General features: G+C 49.3%; 3 protein-coding genes across 7 annotated transcripts in view; 1 reads left to right on the plus strand and 2 right to left on the minus strand.

Moving 5' to 3' along the window:
• Positions 1-57: 57 nt before the first annotated feature.
• Positions 58-1,105, minus strand: LOC126371945 (eukaryotic translation initiation factor 6). The gene has a single exon (XM_050017409.1). The coding sequence runs from the start codon at positions 979-981 to the stop codon at positions 244-246; it is 738 nt and encodes a 245-aa protein (XP_049873366.1). The 5' UTR covers positions 982-1,105; the 3' UTR covers positions 58-243.
• A 163-nt stretch (positions 1,106-1,268) lies between these two features.
• On the plus strand, positions 1,269-5,412 carry LOC126371940 (E3 ubiquitin-protein ligase MARCHF8-like). The gene is made up of 8 exons (XM_050017396.1): positions 1,269-1,524; positions 1,626-1,742; positions 1,826-1,922; positions 2,364-2,512; positions 2,925-3,169; positions 3,480-3,700; positions 4,279-4,456; positions 5,007-5,412. The coding sequence occupies exons 1-8, from the start codon at positions 1,336-1,338 to the stop codon at positions 5,086-5,088; spliced, it is 1,278 nt and encodes a 425-aa protein (XP_049873353.1). The 5' UTR covers positions 1,269-1,335; the 3' UTR covers positions 5,089-5,412.
• The window catches only part of LOC126371935 (titin), a 103,267-nt gene continuing 91,311 nt past the window's right edge, over positions 5,403-17,358 (minus strand). For 3 of the 5 annotated variants that reach the window (XM_050017388.1, XM_050017387.1, XM_050017386.1), the window contains 8 exons: positions 16,129-16,254; positions 13,383-13,458; positions 13,137-13,214; positions 9,532-9,621; positions 9,352-9,445; positions 8,686-8,821; positions 6,609-6,760; positions 5,403-6,066 (listed from right to left, as the gene is read on the minus strand). In XM_050017388.1, coding sequence (XP_049873345.1) covers positions 5,943-6,066; positions 6,609-6,760; positions 8,686-8,821; positions 9,352-9,445; positions 9,532-9,621; positions 13,137-13,214; positions 13,383-13,458; positions 16,129-16,254 — 876 coding nt within the window. In that variant the 3' untranslated portion in view covers positions 5,403-5,942. Of the gene's footprint in view, positions 6,067-6,608; positions 6,761-8,685; positions 8,822-9,148; positions 9,186-9,351; positions 9,446-9,531; positions 9,622-13,136; positions 13,215-13,382; positions 13,459-16,128; positions 16,255-17,358 lie in introns of those variants that run through there. The other 2 variants (XM_050017389.1, XM_050017390.1) reach the window with 2 other exon arrangements.

Raw genomic sequence — 17,358 nt, forward strand, 5'->3', positions numbered from 1 at the left:
TGCTATGCACCACCTTTCATTATTTTCAGTTATAAAAGGAATCTATAAAAATAACAATTAGGTCATAATAATTATGATTTATTTGCTTATTTTTGTAAAAAAACATATGTCAAGACTCATTGGTTCAAGTTATGCAATCTGTTTAACAGAATTGGAATCCTATCAGATTGTTGCGGATCATATTAAGGGAACTTACAGGTAAAACAATATCACATAGAACATAATTTTACACACAGTCCAATGTTATGACATACTGTCAATGAGTGACGCTCTCATGGTGGATGTGATGGCTGTGGGCTTGGCGTCGTTCAATTTGAATACACTCTCAATCACAGAGATCTCTGTGGAAGTAGTGTCCATGCCACAGAATGCGCACCAGTCATTGACCACCATCCCCGCGGCTACTACGTCACTGCCGCGATTCACTGTGCCCGCTACCAGCGGGACTTGCAGGAGAGACGACAGCTCATCCTGGTCTTGTATGGTTGTCTTTGGATGTACGAGCCCGCCACGGTTGCTGAGCGCCGCGTATGATCCGACCAGAACATTGCCGGCCACCGTCTGACGGAATACCTCTACGTCGAGCGTATCGGCAAGGATCTCTTCGGTGTCGCGATCAAGGTCCGGGTGTACGAGTGCCACGTAGTCGTTGCACGCGATCACGTTCCCGAGCGCGCTGAGCCGCTCCTCCACGCGCTGCACCTTCACGGTGTCGGGCAGGCTGTTACGGATGTGCTGCAGCTCCGTGTCGGTGGTCGCCGATGGCACCAGTAACCCGTTCTTGTTGGCGACGGTCATGCGCCCAATGATGCGGCAGCCGGCGATGCTCACGTGCACCACGGGGATCGTCTCCGCCAGCTCCGCCTCGAACACGCTGTAGAAGTTCTCCGATCCGCCAATGGCAACCAAACAATAAGAATTTGTCAATTTGCTAAACACTCCCACCTCATTGTTATTTTCGAATTGTACACGGACCGCCATGGTTGATGATTGTTGCTGACTTTTTATGAGAGTTTACGTCCAATTTCAAGGTATTTCACAATAAAATACAAGCCTCACGTGGGAAAGAAAAACATATATAGGGATGGACGGCAAGAAAAGTCAAAGTGACAACTGTCATTTGGCAATATTATGGCTGCGTTCAAATTTGAAACTAACGTTATTGCGTTATATCGTTGCAAAGTCAATTTTTATTGAAAAAATATATTGACAGAAGTCATTTCGATTCTGTCAAGTAATTAAACATTTCCTCAGAGTATTCAAAATGATTTGGTACAAAAATTATTTGTGACAAAAAATAAACATGAGAAAATGTCGCGGAAATCACAATGAAAAATGCGAAAATTTGTAACGCTCAACTGTCTTGTTGATTATAATGATTCGTTAGTACACCGGAGCGATGTGATCCAAAACCTGAGGCAGACGTTGCTTGCTCCTGCGGTATATAGGCCTAACATTCAGCAAGCGCTCCAAACCGCCAACTTTAAATTCCATCGGACTTGTAGTTACGCAAGCATCTTACAGGTGCTACTATATATTATTGTATATTTTTTTTATATAAGATACTTATTTCCCTTAGTTCCTAAATATATAGTTGTTATAATTTAATAAATTTGATGTTGCAGGATTGTGATGTAGGCGAAAGTCAGACGCTGTTGATGTTCTGGGGCTACGAGCGCTCTGAAAGCAGGGTTACATTTAGCATGTCAGCATCGAGTTGCTCCTCTACACACAATATGCCTGTGAGTTAACTTTTACAATAGGATTTTTTATTCACTATAACACTCTTGTATAAATAATTGCCTTGTTATTTATTTGTTTCCAGTCTCCTCAGAACACAAGTCTGCGCGAGCGCGAGCTACGTTCCATCGCCCAACAAACCGACATCAGCTGCCGTCTTACACCTGGAGTTGCTTCTCCAGGTATTCTCCCATCATCATCAAACTTCTTTAGCGTATTTCTTGAAATACGAATAAGTATATCCCTAATTAAAACACATAAGAACGGGTTCTTACCGCGTTTAAAATAGCGATATGAGACTCCCGATATTTCGACACTGTTATATAAACAAATACATAAACAAGCGGCAAAGAAAGAGGATAGACAGATATGTCTGCCCGTAGAAAATTCTGGATCTACCTACTCCACTCCAATCTCATCAGTCATCCCGTGATCATGGCACTTGCAACAATGTCGAAATATCGGGAGTATGAAAACGTGGTAAGAACCCGTTATTATGTGTTTTAATTACGATAACCGCGTAAACTTAAAACAATGTATAAGTATATCCATACTTTTGCATTAAACTGTTATAATAACTTTGATCCCAATAATGTTAGTCTAAAACAACTTTTTGTTGGTAGTGAGCTTGCCAGAGGGCGAAGAGACGCGGGTAGTGCGCGCACGGCTTGCGGATTCTCTCACCTTCTCGTCACCAGCGTCGTCCGTATTGCAGCCACCACGCTCGATGTCTATCCTCGGCTCTGTCTGTGCACTCTTGCTCAGCAAACAGGTGTGTGTTACGAAAATATACGGAAACTTAAAACACCTGTCGAAATCTTTTTAGCAATATGTAGAAAAATGCTTTCTTTATAATATGGGAATTTCGTGTCAGGTACATTTAGCGTCACGGGGACTGTAACCGCTGGAACCTGACAGAGGGCAGTAGTAACTGTCAGTACTATTCAGAGGCGGAGGACAGGAGTCCTAGTATGGCTTTGTAATAGTCCACTCTGGGCGCCATCCCACTTGCGTCCGACAGAGAACCACTGCCCTATATTTCCCTAAAAAGTAGCATGGAAAATACTGCACCGACAAGAGCGTGGCTCTTAAATTGATGATGATGACGTTTACGTTGATTTCTTTCGTAAATATGTATAAACATACAAGACTGTACAGACATTAAAAGTTAAACATTTGGCTAGGGTTCGTCTATCGCGCCGAAAGAGGTCCCGAGTTACACGGGTACAGGCGCGGGCAGCCCGCGAGCCGACAACATCTGCCGCATCTGCTTCGGCGGCGAGTCTGCGGAGCGGCTGGTGCGGCCGTGCAGCTGCCGCGGGACCATCGCCGCTGTGCACCGCTCCTGCCTCGAGCGCTGGCTGCTGCAAGCCGCCACATCTTACTGCGAGCTGTGTAGACACCACTACATCGTAACCAGGAGCCACAAGTACCTAATAAGTTGATTTAAACCTTTCTTCGGTCTGTCGATCGTTGGATGAAAGGAGTGTGTAGTAAAGATAACAATTTGTCTGCTTTTTTTGTTTAGCTTTCCTGGAGTATTAATTTGCAAATATTCCTATTTCTGAATTTGCTTATGTGTAACTTTTCGAATCGAGAGGCTAGGCCCTCATAAAGGTAGGAGTACACAATTTTATGTCGGCAACCCATGCATCACATGAGGCCAACATCCTCAGGCTGAGAAACAAAGACATTCCGTCCGTCAGAGCAGGCACGTGTCTGTGCGTGTTTCGGTTTAGATGGTCGTGGCTGATGTCGCTGTGCGCGTGGGCGATGTCTGGGCGCGGGCGCGCGCTGGCGGCGGACGCGTGGCGCGGGGCGGCGCTGGGCGCGTGCTCGGTGCTGGGCACGGCGCGGGCGCTGCACGCCTGCGACGTGGTGCTGCAGGCCGGCGCCCGGCGCGGCGGCGGCGCGGCCCTCGCCGCTAACCTCTTCTCCTCGCTGCTCATCGGTATCATCGGTGAGTAGGTACACCTTGTTCCAATGGCTTGTGAAAGTTACGGTTGATAAGATATTGAATTGGTGATGCTTCTAATTGTAGCCATATAGGAACAGTGGAGATCTCTTCTTGTTTTAATCTCTACTTAGTTGTTTGTTTAACCCTAAGCTCTAACTACAGCACCGCTCATCGTGATCTTATAAAGAATAAGAAATAAGCACTTATTGTTATAAGTACCTACGAGCCTACCTAGAACCTCATTTGTATACCTATTGATCGCGACTTTCACAAAGTACTTTTACTTAATTAATTCATAGAGAACATTGTAACTATCATCATGTCGTCCAAACCGTATCAGGCGACGGCGACTCCTAAATATCTATCCCGGGTCGTTGTTGTATTGTAACTATAGGTATGTTACGTACTTACTTATATTTCAGATTTTTATACTTAAAAGCTCGTGGAGCTCGAGCTCGAGAATCAGTGCGTTGCCTCTGTAAGGTTAGCTCAGGTTTTCGAAGTCGCAGGGAACAATTAGTCCTTAATAAAAAGTATTGGGATACAGTAGCCGCATAAGAGCGTTCAGCCCTTGCCTGCAGGCGCGCTGAACGGGCTGCTGACGACGTGGATGCTGCTGAAGATCCAGGAGCACCAGCTGTCGTGGCAGGCGTGGCGCGACAGCACGCTGCACGTGCGCGTCACGCTGGACGAGGACGCGCGCGAGCTCTCGCCGCGCGCCTCGGACGTCACTGTCGTCGCTGGTGCGACCACTGACGGGTGAGGGGTTACTTGTTTGATGTTCACACATGACAATTTCATACTAACAACTTATAAATACAAGGTGTTAGTGACATCGTAATAAAAATTTTGAGGGATGATGCAGACCATGATTCTGAGTTGATATCAAGTGGGATTTTCCGTCGCAAAAGTATGGAACTGAAAATTCATAAAATAAAAAAAAGTACAAAAAACAATGAACTTTGCGACGAAAATTCCCCAGTTATGCTGTTAAAACTTTCCAGTGCACATAGTACAGAGGTAGGAAAAAACAGGTCCTAGAGACAGAACCCTGAGACACACCATACATTGCTTCGGAAATATCTGTTTCATTGTTACGCAAAATCCGTTTTTGTTATGAAGGATCATTACATATAACCTACAAAAATATGGCATCAGAAATTCAAGACAATTTAAGCTGTATTTCAGAGCTAAGTCGTAGTTAACTTTATCAAAAGCTTTGCTTGAGTAAACAGACATAATATAGATATAAACTTATTAACCTAACCTAAATGAATGGTTATATATTATTTATCGTTCTATTTTTCAGACATACCCGCACTGCTGACCGCAGCACCAACGTGGCGGACCCCTTCATGGTCGCCCTGCCCTACACCCTGCCTGACATCTGACTTGGACACGACCACTGCCGCACTAGTATATATCGAAGCTGACACACAAATGCGAACAAAATTGCAACGAGTTGCGGAGTGCTACCAGTATCGAATAGAGCTGTTGTAGAAATTGTCACGTTATAAATATTGGAAGTGGCGACGGAGGCATGGTGTCGCTGATGTTTCTGATGTTCACGACACTCACGGCCGTCATCTGTCTCACTCTCGCCGCCTCTCTCTTCGTACGACGTTACACTATCGAGTGTTCGGAACCTAACTCTATATAGCATCTCTATCATTATAAAATGACGCTTTTGAAATAAATTACCACCTTGTTAATAATTTTTATTTGCAATTATATCAATATAAATTAACATATTTATAAAATAGTCATTACAATTATAATAATATCAATTTAATAAAATCAATACTTAGGCGATTATTCCAAGCTGTTAATGTCAAGTTGATATAAAACAATAGCAAATAGTGTTAAACAATCGTAATAAATGTCAATGTGGACTGTACACTGAGAATGGGCGAGGATGCAACTTCCTTATGTGGGGGAATAAGCCAAAGCGATCCTCGCGCAGTGCGTCGGGAGTTAGTACTTACAGACTATAATAAAAAATCACATACATCTTGAGATAACAATAAATAGGAGGAGTGCATCGAGACAGCGCGTGGAGATACAACGAGTGGGGCGGACGAGCCGCGCTACAACAATAGCGGTCTTTGGACTAACTATACTTCCCTAACACAATATATACTTTGTGACTACATCGTTCGACTACTTGTAACTCGCGCCCAGCGGGCCGCGGCCGCCGCCGGACGCCGTGCAGCGGCCGGGGCGGCGCGGCAAGCGGGGTGGGCAGTCACTGCTGGTCCTTGAAGCGGCGGTGGATGGCCTGCACGTACGTGAACACGCACTTCCAGTCCGGCTTGCGCATGGCCACCATGTCGTCCACGTCCAGCAGCGGGTAGATGCCCGCCTTCTCACTGCGGACGTCAACAACACACATCAATAGGCTAGTTCCTAACTAGTCAAAGTCCGTTACTTTTTACTAAACGTCAAAACACGAAATAACTATGGAAGTGACGTGTTTATACGACAACTTGCAACCACACAAGGTGTCGGCACGTTATTGGGGTCTTTTGAACTGTATGATAACGGGTTAATCGGTACTCAATGCGTGATGGATGACTCTGGGCCATAACTTTTATATACTCGGAATGACAAGGAGGTGACCGAATTATGTTTTCTGCCAGTATTAAATAAGTAAGATAAACAACATAAACAGCCTATATTATGTCCCACTGCTGGGGACAGGCCTCCCCTCAATCAACCGGAGGGGATATGGAGCATACTCCACCACGCTGCTCCACTGCGGGTCGGTGGAGGTGTTTTTACGGCTAATAGCCGGGATCAACGGCTTAACGTGCCCTCCGAAGCACGGAATTATCTTACTTTTTCGGACAATCAGGTGATTCAAGCCTGAAAAGTCCTACAGTATTAAATAAGGAAAGGAAATGGTACTAACTCGGCAACTTTGAAGGCTAGCGTGAAGTTGTGGCGGCGCTTGTCGGGCGTCAGTTTGGAGTAGTCGAACGCGTCGGGCAGGAAGTGGTGCACCAGCGCGCAGAAGGCCAGCCCGTCCGCCCACGACGTCGAGAAGTTCTCCAGCTTCACATTCTGCGCACACGCAATGTAGGGGCGTTATCGCTACGGCCGCTGTGACGTCATTCGAAGGTATACATCTTGTATCTTTTGTGGTAATTCGTTTTACATTGAAGGAAATGCGCGATGTTGTAGCATTTGGAATGATTGTTTATGGACGATATAAAAATGTACCTATGTTGAACCACTTAATTATAGGATCTCTGACGATATGTTTCCAGGAAAGCGGAAGAGCGTGGATTCGATAATCACAGCGTGCGAGAGAGACCCAGTCGCTCTTTCTCACTTCGGTGGAAACCCCTCTTAGGTATGAAGCTGTACGTATAGGCTAATAACGCGCGTGCGTATGTGCGAGTGAGACAGGAAGACCGTGCATTCCCGCTTACTCCTTAGCGGCTTACGGCCATTTAAGATTAAAGTAAGACCCTGAGGGGGTGAGGTCAGAGGGGGTGCGGGGCGGGGAGTTCCGGTCTATACGTAGTATTATTCTTTTTCTGTACTTTTGTCCATCGTCCATAAATAGTCATTCAGAGGTGCCGCTTTGGGCAACCACAAACTAAGTTTTAACTAAACGAATGTAAGGCTGTCAAACTAAAATTAGGTTAAGTTTGTGTCCGACTGAATAGGTGCGTTTCATCAACTTGCTAGATACAAGATCTATACCGTCGGAGGGCTATCTACTAAGAACTTTAAGTGCATAACTTTACAAGTACTCGCTACTCTTTTTGAATCTACTGTGGGTGTAGCTAGGTGTTCTTGAACTAATTACACAATTAAAATCTAGTTCTTATTAACAGTTACAACAGTATATACAGTTATTTTACATTCATTTAAGTACCTATTTTGATTTAAGTTTACGCGGTTATTTTCATAATTAAAGTACATAATAACGGGTTCTTACCGCGTTTAAATGAGGATATGAGACTGACCACTCCAATCTCATCAGTCATCCCGTGATCATGGCACTTGCAACAGTGTCGAAATAACGAGAGTATATATATTATGTACTTTAATTACCTATTTTGACATCACAAGTAATTACAACACATCTTTTTACAAGTTTTCTACTGAACGTACGTTTACATTATATATTACAAAGATATACCTAATAATTGCTTTTTGTGTGAAAACTTTGTTCTAAAGTGCACTGGTGTGTTGTTTTTTTATTATCCATAAACTCTTCTAGAGGTTCATATACACACAGGCTATAAGGAGGTATTTACATGAAGTCCCTTTTTGTGTAAAACATCGAACACAAAAACCATGCACTATACATTTGTTCTTTAAAATGTTTTGTCACGCCTTTCTTCACAACAAACTTTTAGGATGAAGGATTTATTTGTTTAAATAAATATTATCAAAAACAAAAACTTGAAGAGAAAAACATGCTACATTATCTATAAAACGAAAACCGTTAGTCCTGATAATAACGATTAGACCTCTTAAAAAAACAAAATAATAAACTTAATATAGAATATTATTTTTAAATTATTGGATGTCGTAAGGATTATGTGATCGGGACCAAAGCAATAAGATTTGGTCGTGTGATGAGGGTAGTAATATATAGAGATGGAATATAGATACAGTATAATGTACACGTATATATGACATGAAGCGAGAGAAGCGTGTGTGAGGGGCGTGACGTCACGGCCGCTGCTGTGCGCGGGCGCACCCCGCGCCACAGACGCATGCAATCACACACCAACACACTCGTTACACAGATAGAAGCAACTAGTTTCATTAAGTAATCCTGCGTGACCAGATTGCATAAGTCTGTGAAAATCTCATCAACGACATCCCCAATACGTTCAACTTGTAGCGTTACAACACTTACAACGCTTATAATGGTAAATTATGTATGATCGTTTTACACATTGTTTCAAGTTAGGATGTGTGTGAACGCAGTGGGGACGTGGATGTGGTGGAGGCGGCGGCGGTACCTCGTAGTCCCGGGTCTTGTCGCGACACCACTGCAGCAACCGTTCTTTAATAGTGAGCGCGCTGGCTTGCAGCGCGGGGTCCGTGAACTTGAAGTAGGGCGCCTTCGAGCCCGGGCTCTGCGGCGTCCCGGGCGAGCTACAACGGGCACAGCGTTAGTTGTCTGCTCTGCCTCGCGTCCGCCGCTGGTTAGTCTCGCGGTAACACGGCGTTAGTCGCGTGCTACATTCGGTGCGCTAACTCGGTGCGAGTTATGTTCTAGGCGAGTCGCTGGTTATTTACAATTACGCGGTCTATGAGGCGGCTGCCGCGACGCGACATGAAGGCCGGGCCGTCCGTGCGCAGTCGCAGGCACCCTCGACTCTGCACGCGCGGCCAAGCGATGCCTCTCACAAATGATTATAATATCGTATAATGAAGCACTAATATACATGTTATATGCATATCATTAACTGGTATATTTACTTGTATTTAATCCTTATCGTATCCACAGAGGTGGTTGCTAAAATATAAATATGATGTATTAAATTACTTATCATATGAAGCTATAAGATAATCGATCTATTGCATAGTATAGATATGAATAGTCGTCGATATGTTCGTGTGTGGGGATGTGGGGTGGTAATGTCGGGGTGTGGGGATAGGGGGGACGTGTGGGGGGTACTCACTTGGGGGAGTTGACGGAGTTTTGCTTCTCGAGCTGGCGGAACTTTGCAAACGGCGACACGGGTTTGGGTGCCGGCCGAGCTACGTTCTCGATCACTGGGGGATGAACACGTTATATTAGCGTTTGGTTGCGTCATGTTATGCAGGGTAAGATTAGGGGGTGAAGTTCGGGCGTGTCGTACCTTTAGAAGTTTTAGTGGTGGTGCTACTGCTAACGGTTTTCTCGGAGGAGTCTCTCCGCACGCTGGATGTCACGGTCACTTCCTCTTCCTCTGCAACAGAGAGCAACTACGTCAGGACTACTCGTTACCGCATGCCTCACGTAACATGACACAAATCAACACGAGGAAAACATAGCAAGACAACACGTCGACTTATAAGCTATTAGTCAAATACATAACACGGTTACGGGTCTCGTGAGATGAGTTATAGTATATGTACACGTGAACGTGGCCGCGGGGCGCGGGTGGCGGGGACGCGGCGGGGAGGGGCTGGAGGGGGAGGACACATGCGCGGCGCGACACAAGCACGGCAGCCCACACACACACACACGACTCACGCGCGTCTCGCTCGTCTCCGCCTAACTAGTGGAATGTGTGCGTCTAGGCCAGCCCCGACACGAGGTCCTCGAAGGCGTCGTCGGCGTTGCTCTCGTCGAGGAACTGCAGCTCCGTGACGGCCGGCATCGTGCGGCTGCGGCCCAGCGCGAACCCGCCGCCGCTGGGCTGGCGCGGGCGGCGGCCGCTCGTGGCGCTGGCCGTCGTGGTCGTGGTGGATGAGCGGCGCGCCTGCCCCGCGAAGTACGCCTCCACCGTGCGCTTCTTCTCGCCGAGCTCTTCGCGCGCGATGCCGCCCTCGAACAGCTTCGGGCCCGCCAGCAGGTGCATGGACTTGGCGCGCGAGACCACTTTACGCGGCGAGGTGCGCGCGGGGGTGGAGACCGGGGGGGTGGGGGCTAGCTGGTGCCACGAGCCCGAGCGGGCCAGCGGGCTGCAGCTCGACTCGAGCGAGTCGCGCGACGCCGCGAGCGGGCTGCGGGGAGGGGCGGGGGACGTGCTCTGTACAGCGGCGGGGGGGGGCGGTACCTGCGCGCGCCGCGCCGGGGCCCCGCCGTCGGCGCGGGCGGTCGGCGCCGGCGGGCCGGCGTCGGCGCGGGCGGCCGGCGCCAGCCTGTCCAGCACGCCGCGCAGGCTGGCGGCGGCGGGCCGGCGCGGGCCGGGCGCCTCGTGGCGCGTGCGCACGCCCGCCGTGGTGGTGGCCACGCCGCGCACGGGGCCGCGCATCACGCGCGTCTCCACCACGTCGTGCTCCGTCGTCTCCTCGTAGCGGTCGGCGTGGCCGTTGAGCGCGGCGGGCGCGAGCGGGCTGGGCGGGGCCTGGGCGGCGCGGTGCGGGCTGGGCGGCGCGGGGGCGGTCGGGCCGCCTTCGTAGGGCCCGCCCTCGTTGAGCACGACGTCGGGCAGGTAGTCGACCTTGTGCGCGCGCGCTTTCTCGATGTCGGGCGTCTGCTGCAGCGGCACGAACGTAGAGACCACGTTGGTGGGCGTGAAGTCCGTCACGGTGTACGCGGGCGGGGGTTTCTGCTTCTTCTCGCGGATCTGCTTTTCGTAGAACTCTATTTGCAGCTTCTGCGCGTCTATCTTCGGCGTCTGTTGAGGCTGGTAGGTCTGACGCGGCGGTTCGTACGTTTGCGGAGGTTGGTACGCCGGTGGTGGGGGCTGGTACGCTTGTTGGGGGGGTTGATATATCTGTTGGGGGGTTTCGTAAGACTGCTCGGGGGGCTGATACGTTTGTTGAGGGGATTGATACGTTTGCTGAGGGGGTTGGTACGTTTGTTGAGGTTGATACGTTTGGTGAGGAGGTTGGTACGCCGGTTGTGGGGATCGGTACGTCTGCGGTGCGGGTTCGTAACTCTGTGGTGGGGGGCGGTACGCTTGTCGCGGTGGCTCGTAGGGAGGGAGGTGGCGGGTGGGAGACGGAGGCTCGTACTTGGGCCGGTCGAGCTTCTTGACGAGCTCGGGCGCCGCCAGGTCGTGCTGGCTCGGGATGGTGCGGATCGGGTAGCCGGGAGGAGCGGGGTCGGACCGGGGGGACGTGGGGGGAGGCGCCCCGCGGGTAATCTTGTCTGTTTCGAAGCGGGAGGCTAGCCCCGCCGTACGGCGCGGACCTTTGGGGGCCGAGCCCACGGGGGAGCTTGGGGGGAAACCCGGGCCGCGGTCCGTTGTAGGCGAGGCGCCCGCCACGGACGACGGCGGGCTCCACACGTGCGGCGCGGGCGCGTTCGTCGGCGACACTATCTTCTGCGGAGGCTTGAACGCCGACATCGGCGCGTGCGAGAACTGGTTCACCGGGATCGGCTTTGCCGCGAACGGTTTGACAACGACTGGTTTCGTCGGCGATTGGGGCACCGGCGGGTATACGGGCTGCGAGTGCCGCTGCGGCGACGGCGGCGTGGGCGGCGGCGCCTGCACGCGGGCCGCGGGCCGGCGCTCCGCCGCCCAGGGGGGCTTGACGACCTCCGCGGGGGCCCCGTCCCCCAGCACGCGGCGCGGCCCGCGCCCCGCGCCCGCAGCCTCCTGCCATACCGGCCGTGACAACGACGACGAGCGGCTGTGGTCCTCGCGCTCGCGGCTCTCGAACGCGTTCTTGATGTTGCCGAACCTGTTGCTCCAGTTGGCGTGGCCGTTCTCCTGCTCGCCGTTCCGCTGCATGAACGCGACGAACTTGCGGTCGTTTTCGGTTTGCGGCTGGAAGGGCGGCACTAGAGGCGCGCGACGGGGGTTGTCTTCGTCGGTGTCGCTGTCGAGCCGGTAGCCGCCCAGTGGGCGCCCGATGTCGATAGTGTTAGCTCGCTTCATGCGGTTGCGCTTGTTGCCGTTGAAGCGCGACAGCGGCTTAGCGGGCTCCTCGGCGGGCGGCGCCGCGAAGTTGTACGTCGGCGGCAGCGGCTTGTACAGCGGCGCGCGGCGCGGCTGCTCCCGCGCGGGCTGCGGCGGTGCCAGCACCGGCGGCGTCACGGGCGCCCGTCGCACCGGCGGCGGGGCGTTCTCCTTCTGTATCTGAGCGTTGAACTTATCCGCTATCGCGGCGATGCCGCTCTTCTCCGAGGGCCGGCGGTCCATCCGCGGCAGCACCTGGGCGACGGGCGGCGGCGGCTGCGCGTCCGCTATCGAGTGCCGGAAGAAGTCGGGGCGCTTCGGGCCCGGCGCGCGGCGCTCCACTACCTGCGCGTCATGTTCAACCGGCGGCACGGTCTCGTAGCTGGCCTGCTGTGAAACAGGCGCGCGCTTCTGTCGCGCCGTCACTGCGCCGTGGTAGCTGACGTCGGGCGGCGGCTCGTCCACGCTCGGGCGCCGCTCAGGGGTGGGCTCGCCGCTGGGCGCCGTGGACAGTGCGGCCGAGTCCGATGACAGCCCCTCGACGGGCGCGTCGACGTCGCCGTCCAGCTGTAACTGATCGCGGTCAACGAGGCGGCGCGCCTGGGCCAGCTCCTCCTGCGTGACGCCGACAGTGTGGCGGTTGGCGCGGCTGCGGCGGCGCGGTCGGCGCCGACACGTGCCGTCCAGGCGATCGGCGGCGCGCAGCGCGTCCTCGAGGCGGTCCGCCAGCGCTAGCAGCGCGCGCGCCTGCGGATGCTGCGTGGGCGGCGCCAGCGCGGCCCGCAGGCGGCCCAGCGAGCGCCGCACATCGCCCACCACGTCGGCGCCGGCCGCGCCTAGCCCGGCCAGCAGCCGTTCGCCCCCGCTGCCCAGCAGCCCCTGCAGCAGCGGCAATAGGAGAGACTCACCGCGAGTGTCGTCGGCGCCCTCCGCCGCAGCCTGCGACTCCGCTGCCGCCAGCGCCTCCGTCACCGCGCTCGCGCATGCTGGGGACAAACGTCAAAGACACACGTCATTAACTTGTTTATAAACTATAGGACTTAAAGCTTCTAGATTTCAACACCGGCCAAATAGAATCCGCGGTAAATCTAAAAAAAAAAAACGGACTTCAAGATTGATACAGTGGAAAAATGGTAGTTAAGTTTGGAGCTTACCTTCCTGTTCAGCCATGAGTGTGCGGATCCGTGCCCGGATGCGACGTCGCTGCTCGTAGTCGGTGCTCGCCTCCAGCTGGAACACACAGCGCACACTTCAACCCAACTACACTACATGTCACGGCTGGTCACTGTACACCATTGCAGGCGGAGATACGGCTGACCACATAATCACGTTGGCCTAATAAAGCTCGGTGAAACGCTGCTAATTCATCATGCAATTGTTGTACCTCTGACTACCTCAGTTGGGAATATAGTCGAGAACTTATATTTATATTTTTTATTTGTCACTATAAATAAAATACCGAAATGGTGTAAAGGTAATAAGTGAATAATTCGCTTACACATAGTCTCTGTATTCCGGTCAACATGTTAGCGAATTATTTATAATGCAATTTCACTGCGATCAACTTAAGCGGCGCACGCGCAACCGAGTAATCCGTGTGAAAGCCGACGACTATGCAGGCGCACTGACCACTGATCACTACAGACTAGGTAGTATGTCCACCGGAAGTGGGCGCGGATACCGGAAGTGATCTAAACCCCCCCTCATGTATCCGTAATTCTGGTTTTTATTGTAACCTGACCCACTCTACATTTGTTTAGATGTTACAGTTTTTGTTATTGTTACAATAGCAATGTTTTGGTTCGTAAAATATGTGAAACATGTCGCCAAATTAAATATTGATGTGTATTTAATTGTAGGATGTAGCGGCATAAGATTAATTGTGAGAATTTATGATTTGAAGAAATTCACTAAGAAGATCTGGAACACAATCCTTAGTCAAGTGCGTTTCTTTTCAAAGCCTTTTTATCAATTATTATCACTTTTTTTCACGTGTAGATTTGCCGTAAATGGCATTAACTACGTGCCCGGACAAATGTGGACCGCTGAGGGATCTCACCCGGTACAACATTTAAAACAACAGGCCTGAGGATGCCCAATTGGGCGCGAATCCCCAGGAATTGGCAACATTATTAGTACTTATTAGTGGGTATGTAATAAAACTATCTTAACAAGTCAACAAACTGGTCTATCTATTAAAAGCTCCGATGTAATGTTATGTCAAGAGACTTTCACACTGGCTTAGAAATTGAATGACACATCACTAAATATTGTACTGGTAAATATTTTCAATAGATAGTTCAGTTGAAATCGTATTCTAAAATTAGATATTACATCATAATTCTTCTATCGTGTGGGTTGTGATGTGGATTCCCACCATAAAGTTGAAGATATTGCTTTTCTAGATACATAAACAGCCTATATACGTCCCACTGCTGGGCACAAGCCTCCCCTCAATCAAACGGAGGGGATAAGGAGCATACTCCACCACGCTCTCCACTGCGGGTTGGTGAAGGTGTTTTTACGGCTAATAGCCGGGACCAACAGCTTCACGTGCCCTCCGAAGCATGGAATCATCTTACTTTTTCAGACAATCAGGTGATTCAAGCTTGAAAAGTCCTTACCAAACAAAAGGACAGTCTCACAAAGTGATTTCGACCATGTCCCCATCGGGAATCGAACTCGGACCTCCAGATCGTGAGCCTGACGCTCTAACCACTCAACCACGGAGAGTGTTCTAGATGAATTGTTTTAATGTGGCCTTGTTAGACTCTCTGTACGGTCACGAGCATTAATATGTATACACTTTGGTACCATGTCACATTAACTTTTTTGACAAATTGAACTGTAAGTCTCACTAAATGTCAAATATGTTAGTGCGACAGAGTCCTAAAGTGGGTACATTATATCGCTCATGATTGTACATCAACAAAGCGGATTACGTGCAGTTACATGACATGACGCGTGATGACGGTGACCGTCGACGGTGACTCGGCACTGTCTTGTCTTTTCACCGTCGTTGACCATCGCATGAAAGTGAGAGTAGATGGTCGAGCCACTTATATCGCGGCTTTCCTTCATAATTGTCCGGTAGTTGCGTTAATTCGTCAAACGTATCCGCTGGACGCTTCAAATAATGGATACCGTTCCACCATGATTATTGTTTTCTTTCTCCTTTTACTTTTCACTTTCTATTATCCCACGGGAAGTTACTTTGTTATTTAGAATGTTCATAAAAGCAAGACAGAGAGGTGTTCTTGCGATGAACGAACCTCTGGCTACCCCAATTGGATTGGGTGAACTTATGTTATGTGTTCGTAAAAAGAAAATTCAATCTATTAATCCACAAGTTTCGCAAGAACAAGATGAGGACCTGGTGGTGTAAATGTTAACACGCCCGGCCCGGCTTGACAATAGCTACGGGTTCAAGTCCCGTCCGATACAGATTTTTTTTAATTTATTTTTTTCTTTGTTAGTTTCCCTAAGCTCAGGCATAAAGTAAGGAATAATACAGGTAAGTGTTATAAAAACAAAAATGCTTTAGAATGTTCATGACTCATAAACATAAAAAAAACAGTCTATATAAGTAGCACTACTGTTGAGCGCCTTATCATCGATTGGAGGGGGTGATGATGTCCTACTGCTGGGCACAGGCGTCCCCTCAATCAACCGGAGAGGGTATGGAACATACTCCACCACGCTGCTGCAATGCGGGTTGGTGGTGGTGTTTGGGCTAGTAGCCCGGAACCAACGGCTTAGCGTACCTTCCGAAGCACGGAATCATCTTACTTTTTCGGACAATCAAGTGTGTTTAATAGGGCGATGGCGGACGAATGGGTTAAACAAAAATCTTATTTTTATCTGTAATTGTGGTGTGAGTTGTTGGTTAGTGGTACTCACAAGACTCCTGAGTAATTTCTCGTCCCAGCACTGGTCGAGGTCGACGTCGTCAGTCCTGACGCTGGTAGTCTTGGTGGTCCTGGTCTTCCCGGGCCCGCTGCTGCTGGTAGTGGTCCGAACTGTCTCCTAGGGGAAAGATGAACGCTTGAGTCGTTGAAATGATACTTAGGTTCAGAGTTGCCTGTCTGTAGACCACTATCGATAGTTTAAAAAAACCTATAGTATCAATAGATCTTGCTATAGTATCAATAGATCTTGCAATAGTTAGAAAAAAACAATTAGTCAGCTTATATATCGATAAGCGAATAATTTTTAAGAATATTTTTTACTGAAGCAACTGCCTGTCTGACCTCCCAATCCGCAAAAGGAAAACCAACCCAATACAGGTACGCATTTTTCGGAAAATGCATTTCGGAGGTATGTGACCTAACCTGTATTGGGTTGGTTTTTCATGATGTTTTCCTTCACCGCTGAGTACGTTATAATCATTTATATTTAGTTAGTTAGTTAGAAACAATTTCGAAACTCTTTGGTTTAGGTCCGAGCGGATTCCAACCTGTTTAAGTTTCTTTAAGAATCTGTCTGATAGCATAAGTTATCCGGTAGATAGCAGTATTGCTATCAGTTACATAGTTTACAAGCAAGTGGTTCACCACAAGCCCTTAATTATATGGATAAGTATGCCACAAACAACAATGGCGGACAGGTTGCGGCGCGGGCGCAGCCGGTCAGGTGCGCGCTCGCATTGCCAATTCGATGCACAATCTGACAAGTGCAATTATATGACTGACAAAACAAGCTAATTTTGGATGCTTCCTGAAGATGTTGAGTATGGACTTATTAGGAGAGGAGAGTTATTTATATTTGACGGTAAGTATATTTATCTATGCACCACAATACTCAGTAAGAGAGATTGAACAGAGATGGAGAAGTTTGCAAATAAAGTTCGGAACGGATGCCGAATAAAAAAAACTTGGGTACATAAAGATGGTACCTGGTACCAAAAAAATAATAAAAATAAAAAAAGTACCTGAGGATGGTACAGTCATGAGCAATATCATGTACCCACTTTAGAACCCTGTCGCACTATCATATTTGACTTTTAATGAGACTTACGGTTTAATTTGTCAAAAAAGTTAATGTGACATGGTTTCAAAGTGTATTATTTATTTATTTATTTATTTATTTATTTACATTTCACGACTTTACAGTGCAGAGGCGCCAATGCGC

Source organism: Pectinophora gossypiella, chromosome 13 (genome assembly GCF_024362695.1).
Source record: "Pectinophora gossypiella chromosome 13, ilPecGoss1.1, whole genome shotgun sequence".
NCBI lineage: Eukaryota > Metazoa > Arthropoda > Insecta > Lepidoptera > Gelechiidae > Pectinophora > Pectinophora gossypiella.

What these genes read in the sequence shown, in the direction of transcription:
- LOC126371940 (XM_050017396.1), top strand. Translation starts at nt 1,336, where the DNA reads ATGCGAAAATTTGTAACGCTCAACTGTCTTGTTGATTATAATGATTCG. An exon ending in GTTACGCAAGCATCTTACAG is followed by an intron (nt 1,525 to 1,625) that starts GTGCTACTATAT and finishes TTGATGTTGCAG; the next exon opens with GATTGTGATGTAGGCGAAAG. An exon ending in ATCGTAACCAGGAGCCACAA is followed by an intron (nt 3,170 to 3,479) that starts GTACCTAATAAG and finishes GTTTCGGTTTAG; the next exon opens with ATGGTCGTGGCTGATGTCGC.
- LOC126371945 (XM_050017409.1), bottom strand. Translation starts at nt 981, where the DNA reads ATGGCGGTCCGTGTACAATTCGAAAATAACAATGAGGTGGGAGTGTTT.